Source organism: Pituophis catenifer, unplaced genomic scaffold, assembly GCF_029215685.1.
Source record: "Pituophis catenifer annectens isolate HBS135680 unplaced genomic scaffold, rPitCat1.0.hap2 SCAF_5, whole genome shotgun sequence".
In the NCBI taxonomy this organism is placed as follows: domain Eukaryota; kingdom Metazoa; phylum Chordata; class Lepidosauria; order Squamata; family Colubridae; genus Pituophis; species Pituophis catenifer.
Genome location: NW_027256885.1, coordinates 16048112 through 16065113, shown reverse-complemented (window position 1 = coordinate 16065113; position 17002 = coordinate 16048112). Strand labels below are relative to the sequence as shown.

Sequence of the window (17002 nt, the reverse complement as noted above, 5' to 3'; positions counted from 1 at the left end):
CATTGAATGAAAATACTGCTGTCATTCATCTGCCTTCCTAAGACACATGCTCAAACATACACCACACTAGATGTACGGCATATTTCTCCTGAATTGTCTTCAGATATAAAGATTTTTTTTTAATCTAAGACCATTTGGAACAACTATTACTTTTTGCCCAAACAATAGTAATTAAAATAGTAGATTGGGATTAGGTCACATAATTTCCAGCAGTGATGTTTTTTTCTCTAGATTGGGTACAAACCTTGGATGTAATTCCCCAAGCCCTCCCCCAAATGACCAAGTAATTCTAAAGTTTAGAATAGAATAGAATAGAATAGGATAGAATAGAATAGAATAGAATAGAATAGAATGGAATGGAATGGAATGGAATGGAATGGAATGGAATGGAATGGAATGGAATGGAATGGAATGGAATGGAATGGAATGGAATAGAATAGAATAGAATAGAATAGAATAGAATAGAATAGAATAGAATAGAATAGAATAGAATAGAATAGAATAGAATAGAATAGAATAGAATAACAGAGTTGGAAGGGACCTTGGAGGTCTTCTAGTCCAACCCCCTGCTTAGGCAGGAAACCCTACACCACTTCAGACAAATGGTTATCCAGCATCTTCCTTAAAACCTCCAGTGTTGGAGCATTCACAACTTCTGCAGGCAAGTTGTTCCACTGATTAATTGTTCTCAGTGTCAGGAAATTTCTCCTTAGTTCTAAATTGCTTCTCTCCTTGATTAGTTTCCACCCATTGCTTCTTGTCCTACCCTCAGGTGCTTTGGAGAATAGCTTGACTCTCTCTTCTTTGGGGCAGCCCCTGACATATTGGAACATGGCTATCATGTCTCCCCTAGTTCTTCTTTTCATCAAACTAGACATACCCCATTCCTGCAACTGTTCTTCATATGTTTTAGCCTCCAGTCCCCTAATCATCTTTGTTGCTCTACTCTGCACTCTTTCTAGAGTCTCCACATCTTTTTTACATTGTAGCGACCAAAACTGAATGCAGTATTTCAAGTGTGGCCTTACCAAGTGTGGCACTATAAAGTGGTATTAACACTTCACATGACTAATGAGAAAGAAAGTAAGAGATCATATGAGAAATCTAAAGTTTAATGGGTATAGTCACATTTTTTTTCAGGATTGTTATAACAAGGGATATTCCTCTCTCCTGGTCCTATTAGATCTCTTGGCGGCTTTTGATACCATTGACCATGGTATCCTACTGCAACGCCTTGAGGGGTTGGGAGTGGGAGGCACTGTTCTATGGTGGTTCTCCTCCTACCTCTCTGGGCGTTCGCAAGCGGTATTGGTGGGGGGACAAAGGTCTGCCCCGAGGCCCCTCACTTGTGGGGTTCCTCAGGGGTCGGTCCTCTCTCCCCTTCTGTTCAACATCTATATGAAGCCTCTGGGGGAGACCATCCGTGGTTTTGGGGTGGGGTATCATCAGTATGCTGATGATACCCAACCTTTTATATCCACCCCGAATCAGTCCAGTGATGCCCTCGACGTGATGTCACGGTGCCTGGAAGCGGTGCAGCTCTGGATGGGGAGGAACAGGCTTCAGCTCAACCCTGCCAAGTCAGAGTGGCTGTGGATACCGGCATCTCGGTTCCAAGGGAATATTCCATTGCTGGTTATAGGGGGTGAGGTGTTGCCCCCTGTTGATAAGGCGCGCAACTTAGGCATCCTCCTGAATTCACGGCTGAATCTGGAAGATCATGTTATGACCGTGACCAGGGGGGCATTTGCCCAGATTCGTCTGGTGCACCAGTTGCGCCCCTACCTGGACCGTGATGCCCTACGCACAGTCACTCATGTGCTCGTCACCTCCTGGATCGACTACTGCAACACTCTCTACATGGGGCTGCCCCTGAAGACCACTTGAAGGCTTCAGCTGGTGCAGAATGCGGCCGCACGGGTAGTGATGGGAGTGTCCTGACACTCTCATGTTACACCCCTCCTGCGGGACCTGCATTGGCTACCAGTTGCCCTCCGGGTGAGATTCAAGGTGCTGGGAATCACCTATAAAGCCCTACATGGCTTAGGCCTGGGGTATTTGGCAGACCATCTGCGGCCAGCGACAGCTCCCCATTGCCCGGTGCATTCCCACAGGGAGGGCCTCCTTGGGGTGCCGTCAGCCAGACAATGTCGGCTGGCAACCCCTATTGAGTGGGCCTTCTCTGTGGGCGCACCTACTCTGTGGAATCAGCTCCCCCTGGGGCTCCGGGTGGCCCCTGACCTTCGCACTTTCCACCGTGGCCTTAAAACATGGCTATTTCGCCTGGCCGGCTTGGACTGAAGGGATTTTAGAGGGGATTTTAATGGTTTTTATAGTTTTATTGGGTATTTTTAAAGGAAGGATTGGACTTGGTGTGTTTTATTGTTGTGAGCCACCCTGAGTCCTTTTGGGGATAGGGCGGCATATAAATCCAAATAATAAATAAATAAATAAATAAACTTCACACAGTCGCTAAACAAATGGTTATAAGTTGAGGATTACCTGTAACTCAACAAAGCCATATATTCCTATAGAAGGAATTAAGCATATGGAATAATAGCAAATACTTTGAACTGCACTATTTCCTTCTGCACAGAATGTTTGATTCTTCAGGCTAAGAGAAGTTCCGGCAGATAAAACAGGAGGAAGAGAATCTGTAGAAATAAACCTCATGAAGTCACCCCTTTGTGCCCTCATGTGGCTCTAGAAGTAATTATATGGGTTGTTTCTCCATTCCTATTCCCTTCTGCTGAGAACCTTTGATGGTTTTGGCCTACTGTGGACTACTAAATCCACAGGTCTAGTGGATTTGCCACTGACCAGCAAATTAGTCTTATTAGCCAACAATAGACAGGGTGGCCTGGAGGTGGATCTCTCACATCACCATCAGGAGGCTGTGAGTTCAAACATTGGTAGCGGCAGTGTTGTGGCCTGTCAGCTTCTGGCCCCTCCAGGAGCCAAATCAGAGGAGGGGGAGGCATGAGAGTCAGGGCCAGCATCAAGGCAACCTGGGAGTTCTGAGGGGGAAGAGGGAATGGAGCTGGCAGAGACAGAGACAGAGGAGGAGCCTGGGCCATCCGTCAGCCCTCAGATGGAGAGTCAACAGCCCCCAGGTCTGGAGGTGGTTGATAAGGAAGAGGAGGAACAGCTAAGTCCAGTGCCTGAAGCACGGATGCTCAGAAGGCAGAGGAGAGGAGAGTAGTGGAAATCTGTGGGCTGATCCTTGGGACAGAGGAGCCACCACTGCTAGTGAAGTGCCACCCTAGCTCTGGGAATAAAAGGCAGGGGGCGGAGATGAATAGATGTGCCAGACAACTATTCATCTCCCTGCTGGACAGACTTGTTAGCTTGCGTTGATAGATAAACTTTTTGCCGGGGCTTCTGGTGCTCCTAATAAAGGAATCATTGATTTAAATACAGAAAGTTTGTCGTCTTTGGGGAACTGGTTCAGAACACACAGATACTTCTCTCTCTGGGAACAAACAGAAAATATCTGCTGTGAGCTCTGCATAGGCATCAGGAATAGCATCTGGCCAGTAAATGGTCAGCTCCATTAAGTGGCCTTGACTCCACCCCGATACAAGGGATTACAGGGTTGTGAAAAAGAACAAAAGGAGATACCAGAATAGAAGAAAAGGAACTGGAGAAGAAGCAAAATACAAAGACATGCAAATAGAAATAGAACGTATGTGACAAAAGAAAGCAAAGGTAATAGTAGTAATAATAATATGTGCTTTGAGTGCAATCCCAAAGCACATGAAGATTCACTTAAACACCATCGGCATTGACAAATTCACCAGCAGTCAATTGCAAAAGACAATTTTATTCAGAAAAGCTTACAACATGCAATGATACATTTAAACACCACCAAACATCCACATCCGCCATTCCCAGGTCCTTGGGAAGGATTTGATATGGGGAACAAATTGCCAAAGTCAGTTTGAACATCTAACCATGTGACAAACCATAATAATAATAATAATCCCCCATAAATCCTTTGGCAAAAATCAAACTACATGGTTCCTATAAAAAGCAAATGGTCCTTTAATCTTTTTGGTCAGCATTTTTTCTTAGCAAGAGAGATCATATGAGGTCCTATTTTGTCTTTATGAGTTGCTCCCTGTGGTTGAGGTCAGGACGCAAAACAATAATGTAGCATTTTGGGAGGAATATGCATCCCAGTAATGCAATGCTGGAGGACAAGATGGAGAAGACCTCCACAGCTACCATGGCTTTGCCTTTTGTGCTCAAATAGTCTGGAAAGAAGGAGATCCACACACTGAAAAAGGCCAACATGCTGAAGGTGATGAACTTGGCTTTGTTAAAGGTGTCTGGTAATTTACGGGCAAAAAAAGCCACAATGAAGCTGGCGATGGCCAAGATACCCATGTAGCCCAAGACACAGTAGAAGAAGAAAGCTGACCCTTCGTTGCACTGTAAAATTATTTCTTGGGACTGTGAATGCATGTCCAACTCAGGGAATGGAGGGAATGAGAACAACCAAATACTACAAATACATACTTGTAATAGAGAGCATGAAAGGACAATAGAAAAGGCCAATCTTTTCCCCACCCATTTCCTCATCTGAGATCGTCGGAGAAGGCAGGTCACCTTGTCAGGTTGGCTGAGGAACAACAAAGAGGAGAGAAAACAGAGCAGAAGAGAGACAAGGAGGGTGTAGGTGAGGGACCGATTGTTGGCTTTGACAATGGGAGTATCTCTGTGCTTAATACAAATTCCAAGTACCCAAGATGTTAACAAGAAAAAACATAGAGCTGCTGAGGCTAAACCAATTCCTAAGGTTTCTGCAAAAGCTAAGAAGACCAGCAGTTTCAGGATGCATCCTTTCTTTTCTTTATTTGGATAATGATCTCGAGAACATTCAAAACAGTCATCCATATCTGGAAGAAAAGATAAAAATTTGTCAGATAAAGAAGTTTTTGAATTGAATCACTGCCCATGGATTTGAGCGATAAGTACATGTGGGGTTTTCTGGTAAGACTAATGTTCTTTGCTCTTCTCTATTTCCAGCACAGTTTTTTCCCCCCCTAATTCTCAAGCTACTGTACAAATTAGCTGGTGATCTCCCACTCAAATATTTATTAGGTCAGATATTATTTATCAGGGCTTACAATGATTAGACACTGATCGCAAGTTATCAAGATGACATCATAATAACAGTGGTGGGTTTCACATTATGGTACTACCAGTTCGCCCTGCGCGCCTGCCTTCTGCCATATGCTTTGCTCACATGTACACCTTCTGTGCATGCACCCAGACTCAAAAACGTGCCTAAATAGGATGGCATAGAGCTGGCGGGGGGGGGGGGGGCACCTGCGATTTCCACTACCGGTTCAGGCAAACCAGTTCAAACCAGCTGAATACCACCTCTGCATCAAAATATAGGGAATACCAGGAAAGAATGCTTTTAAAAATGCGAAATATATCCTTACAATATTTTTTAACTGAGTGAACAATCTTAGGGAAAAGAACAGCAAATGCAAATGAGGTTGAACATCATGCAATCATAGAAGATCTATCACTCATTGCATACATAATTTGGGGCTGCATTCAGAAGTTTTTTCCTCTGCTGTATCATTTAGAATTTGTAAATAAGGTGGGAAGGTCAATTATACATTGAACTCATTAAGGACCATTTTTGCTTTATTATTTTTTCCAAAGCACAGAGAAGAAAACTGTTATGATGGTAAAAGAAGTAGAAGTACTAACTCTGAAGTACAAATCGATATAATCTCGTTAACCTCTTCTAGATTTTAAACTCTAAAATGTGAGCAACCTAAAGAAACATCAGTCTTTTTATTTGAAAACGAGCTGATAACCCAGCATTGCACGGGTATTTAAGAACCAATTCCCCTTAACAGAGGGAGCCCCCTTATAGAGTACTGTGAAGCCGTTACCATGGCAACTCCACTGTGCTGTACAGTAGAAACCATTTTAAGGCACAACAGGCTGTATCTTAACAGAACTTGAATCCAAAATTCACGCTATCACTGTCACAAATGCTGTGATTTGACATTATTTTTTTCCAGAGAGTAAGTCATCTGTGTACCAAGTTTGGTTGAAATTGCTTGTGGCATTTCAGAGTTATGCTGGAACATACACACATACACACACACACACACACACGAGAGAGAGAGAGAGAGAGAGAGAGAGAGAGAGAGAGCCATTTATATATAGATAGATAAAAGGTTGGGTCGAACGAACAAAATGAATTACCTACATTTACCATCAAGACAAGATATTAGCCTGAACTCTACACCAATCTTTAGTGTGCTTCTGCATTCTACAGCTTAATGGATATATAATTTGGGCCTGTATTTAGGAAGACTACCTCTTAGAATCTTACAGGCAAACTTTGATTCCTGAACAACAGACTGCAATCCGTATGTACAGAAATGTACGGTATATTCAGCCTGAACAACTTGTGAAACCATTAATTATACACATCCACACATCATGCATTACAATTTGCTTAAATATAACTTTTAAAAAGTTGATGGATTGTCTCACTTACCCTTTTGATTTGAAATCTTCCCTTCTGGACATGGAACACAGTCATAGCAACAGAATTGTTTTCCTTCCATTCCTTTCTTCCAGTATCCGGGGGAGCAACGGTCATTACACAGAGAAATTGGAAGTACCTGGTCATAAACATGAAAGGTTTTGCAAAGGGAGATTTTTAGAAGAGTTTCTAATTCTTCATTATGGCAGGAAGCAATATTTGACTTCCCAAAGGGCTACTGAATTTTATTAAACTTGATTTATAAAGGTATACATCTTTTCAATTAATAATTGCAACACAAATATGAAATGTGTTCTCACTGTAATGTCACTTTTATATATATGGAGAGTAATGCCTTTCTTCTTTCAAAAAACAGAAATTACATTTCTAAATTGTATAGATTTATACAGAGACTATGTTCAATATGGCTTTACAGAAAAAGGCATCTTCACGATGTCATAATGGATCACAATATAATCCATTAAATGTGTCCATACCTGAACAGAAAGAATATAAAGAACTTAAATGATTACACTGGGATTTACAGTGAAAAGATAAAAAAGAGAGAAAAAAGGGTAGAAAACAACAGGAAATATAGGGCAAAATAGGAGAATCAAGGACTTTGAAATACAGAATGATAATACTGGGATAAACAGTGGGCTAAATAATGGTGAAATTAAAAAAGAGAAAAGAGAAGGGGAACAATGGGAAATATAGGGCAAAACAGGAGAGATCAGGATTTTAAAGCACAAAAGGAAAAAAGGGGGAAGAAAAAGGTAAAAATGAAAATGAAAAGAGAAAAGGAGAAAAAAATGAAAGAGGAATATGATGTATATAACTAGAACTGAAATATGAATTGTAGTAAGAAATAATGGTAAATCATATGATGGTGAAAATGAATAATAATTGGAATATTATCATTTGTATTTCTGAAATTTAGATAATGATGAGGGTTTTTTTAGAAATATGAATAAGTTTAAATTGTAATAATTGAAATACTTTTAATGGTTTATGTTGGTGTGTGTAGAAATGATTAAGTAATGATTTGGAATAATACATAGGGAAAGCTATATGATTAGAGGATAACAGCTAGAATATTTTAAATTTAATTAAGGAAATTGTAATAAATGAAATACCTTGATTGCATATTGCGGTGAAAGTAGAAATGATTAATATCTACATTTATATTATTTTTATTTTCTGTTTGAATATATATATGAAAAATATATTTACATAATTAATTGATTTATATTGAAATGTTGGACTGTGGGTTTACTATTCCTATAAGAACTGAACAACTGTAATACCATAAAATTAATTAATTTGATGATGGATGGATACAAAAACATATGACAATGGGAAGGGGTTTAATGTAGAATAGAAGGGAAAAATGGAATTTGGTTAAAATTAGAGATGAAAATGAAGGGTAATATTGGTAAAAAATAGATGAAAATAAATACTATGGCAAAAAGGAGCTATAGAAATTGTAATTTTAGTTGAAAGGACTAAAAACTGTTTAAATTTGTTAACCGGCCAAATACTCTGTTCAGCAGAAATACATTGTATGTTTGTGTGTGTGTTTGTGTAAAAAATAAAAAAAAACCTTTTTATAAAAAAAAATGTTTCCATACCTGGTTAAAAGCTGGGTGCCAGACAATCACATCTTCATCAATAAATAATTCTTTCCCTTTTGGAGCACTGGGATCTAAGACTCCAACTGTAACTTTCTGAAGGGATCTGTTTGGAAAAGTGATCAAGTTGGTGATGTCGAATCCACCTGTTGCTTCTCCTTTCTCATTCAGGAACACTCTTTCCCCGGCTGCATTGTTGAAAGAAATGCCTTGAAGAAATGGATGGAGCTACTTCAAAGAGAATGAAAGAGAGAAGGAGTTCGAAGGAGCTAATAATACTGTTCAAATTTTATTTACTCATTCTTCCCATTCTTGCAATAATGTGCAAATAACTACATGGGGGAAATTGATAATCCATATTGCATGGAACTGTATAGATCTTCTCTATAAATGATTTTAAGGAAATATGGGGGGGGGGGGGGAAATCATTCAATAAAAGCAAAATGAAAACAATCTATTTTGAATATGATATAGACTCACTATTTAAACAATGAATCAAGCCTACACCATCCATAATCTTATTTTATCTATCATCTATCTATCTATCTATCTATCTATCTATCTATCTATCTATCTATCTATCTATCTATCTATCTATCTATTCATCCATCCATCCTCGTCTGTCTGTCTATCTATCTATCTATTTATCTATCTCAATCTAGTTTGGTCTGATCTTTCATCAGAATAGAGCTGGAAGGGATATTGGAGGTCTTCTAGTACCAGCCCTCTGCTCAAGCAGGAGGTTCTATACCATTGCAGACAAGTGACTGTCCTGTCTCTTCTTAGAAACCTCCAGTGATGGAGCACCCACAATTTCTAGTGGCAAGCTGTTCCACTGGTTAATTGTCCTCATTCTTAGGAAGTTTCTCCTTAATTCCAGGTTGCTTATCCAGATCTGATTTAATCTAATCTAATTTACATTAATATTTTCCGATACATAAATAAGACGTTAATAGTACTGCTATGGAGAATGTCTTTCAAAATATAGATTTTTGTTTAAACAATAACTTAAATTAAGAGTTAAATTAAATTTGAGTAAGATGTACAACGTAAATGTAGCATGCAGGCATCACCTGCCAAGCTTGAAATTCAAACCTTTGACTTTCTCTGTGTGGGGCTTTTGATCTCACTGCCTCATGCAAAGAATCTGCCACTGCATAAACAGCATTGTAGATACTGTAGCTTTGGCCAGTCATCTGCAACTCAAACAGAGCACCAGGCAGATTCTCTAAATTCTCTTCTCCACTACAAGTTTCATTGATCATTGAGGGTGATTCTTCATTTGAAAGTGAACAGTCAAACAATTGCTCCCAAACTTCTTGAAGAAATCCATCTTTGTGGGTTGAAGGTTTGATGACTTGAAGAAATTCTTTGAACCCACGAACTTCTCGTGAATGCACCGTAAAGGAAAGAGCGCCATGGAACAACTGGAGATCCCAACTCCTTTGAAATCCTGTCAGTGTGAAATCAATTGGGAACATCAGGATCCAAACCTTCCTAAATGACGCACTCTCTTTATTTTCACAATCACGTAAAAAGACAATAGTTCTAAGCCACAGCATCGTGAATGGTTCACCATAGACAAGGAAAACATTGGCTTTCTGATCTATCAGCTTATTAGAAATAGTTGAGATTAGTTCGAGAAATTCTGATAGGTCTTCAAATGGGGCTTGCTGTGGAATCTTTTGTGTAAAGGCTAAACAGATCCCATTTTGGGAAAGCAATGGATTCAGTTTCAGCAAGAAATGTTCTCCCTTATTCTTATCGAATGTAAAGACTCCAATCCACATCCATCCAAAATGGAGAAGAAGATGTATAATTCCACCATATTGATGCTCCTCTTTTGGGACCAAGTAATAAAGTGAAGATAACTTAGTAGCTTGGAGCTCTTCTTGGGCAAAGGGTCAACTTAACAAAGAAAGAGAGTCATTATTCATGACAATGAAGGGAAAAATATTAGAGAATGATCTCTAACGTTCTTTACAAAAGAAGACCAATTTATCTCCTACTGCTCTCCCCAAATTACCTGTGGAATCTTGAAGAGATTTATACTTTCTGCCATATAGGAAGAAGTAGAAGCATCTAATCCCCCAATAATGGCCATGAGATTCTTCTGGTTATTGCATTTGTAGTTAGGAAAAAAATCCCTTAGATTTGAAAAGCAGGTCCAGAGTGGTGCGGTAGGTCATCCTTGGGTTGTAGTAACTGTCATAGATGTGGAACCCAAGAGTGACATTAGGTAAGATCTGGGAGTCCTCATTGATCTCCTTCACAGCAAAGGCCAAGGCGAGGGCGTGTTGATAGAATTTGGTGACTACACTGCAGATAAGTTTTAAAAAATCCTATTGATTAATACATTTAAACATTATTATCATTTGGCATCATTTCCAAATGAATAATATACATTTTTTTATTTGATGGAAGTAGGACAATGAGAATTGCAAATCATAAAATACTGGAGTAATCTATAGAGTGTTTCCATGTATTTCCATGCCTTACAATAAATAAGCATTATAAGAGGATAATAAGCTGTTGACTACTTTTAAGTGACTACTACTAAGTGACTACTTTTATTTTCTTTCAGTTTAGCACAAACAGAATATGAACAAATTAAACAAATATCATGCAATTACTGCTTGCATATTTTGCGAGGAGTCATAATGCATATCTTAAAAAAAAAAAAAGTTCAGCTCACCAAATATTCTTTAAAAAAAAAACTTCTTTTGGCAAACATTTAATGTGTGAATGAAAAAGACTTTAAGACTTTAAAGCATTTTCACGAAACATATATTAACTTAAAGAAAACATTTCTTCTGCATTCAGTTTTGGTTGCCACAATGTAAAAAAGATGTTGAGACTCCAGAAAGAGTGCAGAGAAGAGCAACAAAGATGATTAGGGGAGTGGAGGCTAAAACATATGAAGAACAGTTGCAGGAACTGGGTATGTCTAGTTTAATGAAGAGAAGGACTAGGGGAGACATGATAGCAGTCTTCCAATATCTCAGGGGTTGCCACAAAGAAGAGGGAGTCAAACTATTCTTCAAAGCACCTGAGGGTAGGACAAGAATGTTGCTAGTTTGGTTATCCTGGTTAGGCCCATATATAAGAGACTGTAGACTTTCTTGTAATAGTAATATTTATTTCTTTTCTTCCTCAGGAACACAATTAGAGAACGGCTAATCTGGGAGGAGCGAGAACTTATATACAGAGGAGGCGGGGCTAATGGTAAGTAGTAACCAATGGTAAGTGACACAATGACATCACACAATGACATATACACAAGCACACATATTTACAGATATCAGGTTAGGTATTTTCATCTGTAACAAATCCCCCTCTAAAATACCTAACTAATGGTGAGTTATTAAGATTATATATGTACATTAAGTTTGGAAGTCAAATACATATGTTGTTTGGTTGGCAATGGCTTAGTGAGGATATCAGCAATTTGTTCACTAGTATCGCAATGGACAGCTTTAATAAATCCTATACTTGACAGTTGTCTCACATGTTTATACTTGATATCGATATGTCGAGATCGTTGACCTATTGCTTTGGAAGCTGATATATCAATTGCTGCCTTATTGTCCTCATTGATAATAATTGGATAAACAGGTTCATCCCATACATTGGATAACAAATCATCGAACCAAGTTAGATTGTTGACCGCTTTGGATAAGCAAACATATTCGGCTTCCGCTGTAGAAGTGGCAATTAAATTCTGTTTGCCTGTGTACCAGTGCACCGCACAGCCATTTATAAGAAAAACATATCCAGAAGTGCTTTTTCTGGTTTTTGAATCAGTAGCCCAATCAGCATCAGCGTAGCAGGTCAAAGTTGGTTTTTCAGAAATGAATGGTTCTAAGAATAAGCACATATCAATGCTATATTTTAGATATTTTAGAATCCTTTTAATTCCCTCCCAGTGGTATGAGTTAGGATTGCTTACATGTCTTGACAACAAATTTACGGCAAGGGTGATATCAGGCCTGGTCCAATTAGATATGTATAATAAGGACCCAATAATTGATCGATATAAAGTGTTATCCTTGAATGGTTCGTACTCATTATACACATTCCTATAAAAATCAGTTGACATAGGAGTATCACAAATTTTTGAGTTAATTAAGTTACATTTTTGTATGAGTTCCATAATCTTGTCTTTCTGAGATAATTTGAATCCCTTATCTGTTTTGTCAATTTGGACTCCTAGATACTTATTTACCTTTCCTAATATTTTTAAGTTGAAATTTTTGCCTAGTTGTTCAGCGAAATTATCACATTTAATTTTGTCATGTCCAAAATACAATATATCATCAACATAAATCAAAACATATTCAATAGAATCATTATTTTTTTTTGTGAAAAAGCAAAAATCAGATGAAGTAGCCACAAAGCCTATATTTTTAAGTATCTTTGATAAGCACTCATACCACCGCTTACCGGACTGTTTTAGTCCATAAAGGCTCTTATTTAATAGCCAAATTTCTCCCTTTTTTGTATCCTTTCCTGGGGGTGCTTTCACATAAATTTCTTTATCTAGATCAGCGTGCAGATAGGCTGTCTGCACGTCAAATTGATATACTTCCAGATTTAAGATAGAAGCTAACACTAGTGCTGTTTTCACACTTTCTGATCTAACGGTTGGGGAGTAAGTGTCTTCATAGTCATCCGGAAATCTTTGGGCAAAGCCTTGAGCCACTAACCTGGCTTTGTATAGGAATTTACCATCCTCTAGCTCCTTGATTTTATAGATCCACCTAGTGCCAATAGGGGATTTCTCAGTGGGCAGGTCTGTTGGTGTATATACATTTAGTTCTCTCAAACTGTCCATCTCTTTTTTCATTGCTTCCTCCCACTTACTTTTTTCTTCTAGGGGTAGCTTAAGTATGTCATCATATGTGTTAGGAGTCAGGTGTTTAGCTTGGATAGACAGTACGTAATCATCTAATCTTTTAGGGATTATGCCCCTATTGGATCTAATGGGCCTATTCTGGGGATGTTCATCGCTATGCATATACTTAGCTTCTTTTTTGGTTAATTGATCTACCTTCAAAGTGGGGTGTCCTTTTTTCCATTCATCATTAACTATTACTGGGCATTTGATTCTGTTTGTAGATGTGGATTTGGGGTTCGTATCTGATGTGTGATGTTTTGCGTGCGTGTGTGTAATATTTTTTGATTCTGGGTAAATTTCATTGAGATGTAATTTTGACCAGTTCATGTGTTCATGAAACACGGCAGATCTGGATACAATGAAGTGGTTATTTTTATCAATGAAGCGATATCCCTTGGTTCCTGATTCGTACCCCATAAATATCAGTCTTTTGGATACTTTCTCTCCTTTGCGCCTTAACTGTGAGGGCACATATACATCAGCAGATACACCAAATACATGCAAATGCCCAATTTTTGGTTTCCTTCCATACATGAGTTCGTATGGGGTCTTGTTGATTGTACTGGACCATAAGCGATTTATAGTGTAATTGGAATAAGTAAGGGCTTCAGCCCAGAATGACTGGTTTAAGCCAGCATCATCTAACACACATTTAACCATGGTTTGTAGCAAACCATTTTTCCTTTCAGAAACTCCATTTTGGAATGGGGAAAATGGACAAGATTTAAAGTGCAATATTCCTTGTGATTTTAGCCAAGTTGAAAATTCGTTGGATAGGAATTCCGACCCCCTGTCAGTCATTATTTGTTTAATTTTGGTATTGTGTTGCGTTTCTACCATTTTAAAGAACTCCTTAAATTTTTTGAAAACCTCACTTTTGTGATTAAGGGTGTATACAAAACCAAATCTACTATAGTCATCGACTATGGTCAGGAAGTATCTTTTTTTATATTTAATTGAAGGTTTTAATGGGCCTACTACATCCATATGAATTAGTTGAAAGGTTGATTGTGTGGTGCGAGTGGCTTTTTTGGGTTTTGGTTTGTTTTTAATTTTGGATGAATTGCACACAGAGCATTCTAAGTAATTTTTACAGTTCTTTATTTTTAAATCTTCGGAACACTCTAACATTTTTCGTATGACTGGAAAGCTCGCGTGTCCTAGCTTTCTGTGGAGTAAGTGACTACAATTATCGTGAATAGGTTTTCCATTGTTTAAATTTTCAGACATATTAGTATCAGTGGTTGATGCATTCTTATTATTACTTTCATCATGGCTATCTGAATTTGGCTTTTCGTTTCTTAATTGATAGTTTGCATAGACTAGTTCGTTATCTTGTGGCAGTAGGTATGTTAGTCCATCATTTGTAAATAGTTTACCTATGTTTCTGTTGTTCTTAGTCATAAATACCTTTCCACCTCTGAAAGTGGTTTCTATTGCATTCTCTATGCTTAATTTTAGGGTTGCCAATATGTTATTTGGAATTTCGGGCACAAATAGTACCCCCTCTATTTTTCCTATACCCTTTATATGCGTGTCTCCTATTCCTCTCACTAGGACTTTATTTTGGTTTGCTACATTAATATAATATTTCTTTTCAGTGAAGTTGCTTAATATTTCTCTATTATGAGTTGTATGGCATGTGGCTCCTGAATCTATGAGCCAGGTGTTGAGTGAATCAGACATCAAAGTGTTATTGTTTCTTATTCCATATAGTGATCCTTTCTTATTTTCTTTAGGGTTATTTCTGTATGTTTGTCTTTCTCTAGAGTGTGGTGATTCTCTTCTCTTATACCTATAATCTGGGGAAGTTCTGTCTAAAAAGTGTATTCTCCTATCCTTGTGTTTATATGAGTCACTATATCCTATATTCTTGGGGCAGTCTCTACTCTGATGTCTTTCAGATCCACATGTGAGACATTCATGTGGGTATCTGTCTCTGGCCCTGAAATCAGTCCTTCTTTGATTTCTACCTTCTCTTTGTTGTGTATATCGCTCTCTTCTAAGTCTATCTTCAGTAATAAGCTTATTGGTAAGGTTTTCTAAAGTAATTTGCTCTATACTTAGGTTATCTATCAAGGTAATGTAGTTATCCCAGCTGTGATCTAATGAGTTAATTATAATGCTTTTCATGGTGTTGTCAGAAATGGTTTCTCCCCTTTGAATAAGGTCTGCTCTTACAGCGTTTAGATTCAAGATATGTTCACTCATGGATGTATCATGTTTTAGTTTGGCAGAATAGAATTCCCTAGAGATTTTTGTGGTGGTGGCTACATTTTTGCTATAGAACAGTCTGAATAATTTTTGATATACTTCAAATACAGTTAAATTATGCTCTATACTGGGGAGTATACTTTGGGAAATAGAAACAATTAATATATAATATGCTTTGTGATGGAGGCAGTCTATTTCATAGGTCCAAGGCTTATTTGGTGGGTTATCAATAAAAAATAAAACATTTTCTTTCAAATATACAATCTGTAAACACTGATCCCATTCCATTAAGTTGCTTCCATCTAATTTCAATTTTATAAAGTCTGGAGGTATTGTCCCTGAGTGTAGTGAGGTGTTATTCATGTTTAGTAGTTGTCCATGGTTTAAGACCTTAGCATACTTGCAATAAGGTCTGGGGATGGTAGATGTATGTCTGTATTTACTTATCTCTATGTTGTCTTGACTTGTATCTATGTTTCCTTTTTCCTTTTCTGCAGGCTCGTTCTGGGCATGCTCAGTCTTCATTTTCTTCCAGCAGTCGGCGAGGGAGGTTCCTTTGTTTGCAGCTCCCGGGGTGATGTCCCAGACGGCCTTCTGTTGTTCTGTTTTGTCTCCGGAGGGCCTCTGGTGGCTGGAAAATGCCTGGGATGCTGCTCTGCTCGTCGTGGAGTCTCCGGAGTCGCGAGGATCGGGGGAGAAGACACTGGAGGTTTGTCGGCCATTTTCTCTGCTGCTATTGCCGATGGAGCCGGGTTGCTCTGCTAGTCGCTCTTCGGTAGGTGAGTATGATTGCCAGCGCGTCTTTCTTCGGGTGGCTAGGTCTTTGTTTAGACAGTCTGTTTCTTTTTGGCTTTTTGCTGATGGTAGTTTAGATTTTTCTATTTTATTTTCTGATAGTTCGTTTGGTATTTTTAGTTTAGTCCCGAGTGCTGCAGTCAGCACTTGTATAGCGTTGTCTATTTCTACTTCAGTAGGTTGAGCTTTGCTTTGTTTAAATAATTGTTTTTTATTTGTTTTTGGGCTCAGGTAGTCATCTTCTTGGTAGTTTTTGTTTTTCATTTCGTATTTTGAGGTTTGGGATTCTTTTAGTAATTGGTCGGGCATTTTAGAGGTATTAGGTGGGTAAGATGGCTGCCATAAAAAAGGCGGGAAGCTGTCGCCATCTTTGGTGTCGTTTTTGAAGTTAGGGGTTGAGTTTCTTACCTCGTAGTTTTCTTGTTTGTTATTTTCGTTATCTGCTGCTGTTCCGTGGTCTTTTATCATGCTGCGGATTTTCACAAGCAGATTTGATTCAGTTGTAGTTGTTTCTATTAATTGTAGTATTTTTCTTTTTACTTCATCTTCTTTGTTTGGCGTTGAGAAGGGTTCTTCTGCTTCAGCTAGTGGTTGTTCGTTTTGCGTTAGCTGTTCATATTCTTGTGATTGCGTTTGTTTCTTCATGTTTTCAATTGGTGTATATATATCAGGAGTCAGCTGGGCTGCCATTCTTTTTGTTATGTATCTGGTGGCAGGTCTTCTTTTTTCTTTTTGTGAGTCTTGCATCTTTATGTTTGGTTGGGCCTACCAAACCATCCTCTTGCTACCAATTTGTTGCTAGTTTGGTTATCCTGGTTAGGCCCATATATAAGAGACTGTAGACTTTCTTGTAATAGTAATATTTATTTCTTTTCTTCCTCAGGAACACAATTAGAGAACGGCTAATCTGGGAGGAGCGAGAACTTATATACAGAGGAGGCG

The 17002-nt window shown here is 38.5% G+C and overlaps 1 protein-coding gene across 1 annotated transcript; it reads right to left on the bottom strand.

Moving 5' to 3' along the window:
- Nucleotides 1-4095: 4095 nt before the first annotated feature.
- LOC139317578 (vomeronasal type-2 receptor 26-like) lies at nt 4096-16528 on the bottom strand. The gene is made up of 5 exons (XM_070944673.1): nt 15709-16528; nt 9228-10045; nt 8155-8382; nt 6536-6662; nt 4096-4901 (listed from the first exon to the last, which is right to left on the bottom strand). Exons 1-5 carry the CDS (start codon nt 16526-16528, stop codon nt 4096-4098), a joined length of 2799 nt encoding a protein of 932 aa, XP_070800774.1.
- Between the last annotated feature and the right edge of the window lie 474 nt (nt 16529-17002).

Bases quoted from the DNA above. Each gene is read 5' to 3' on its own strand.
- LOC139317578 (XM_070944673.1), bottom strand. From the start codon at position 16,528: ATGATAAAAGACCACGGAACAGCAGCAGATAACGAAAATAACAAACAA. The intron at 10,046-15,708 runs GTAAATACAGAC...CCTTTGCCCAAG, and splicing joins TCAAGACAACATAGAGATAA to AAGAGCTCCAAGCTACTAAG. The intron at 6,663-8,154 runs GTATGGAAACAT...GTTTATGACCAG, and splicing joins GGCACCCAGCTTTTAACCAG to GTACTTCCAATTTCTCTGTG.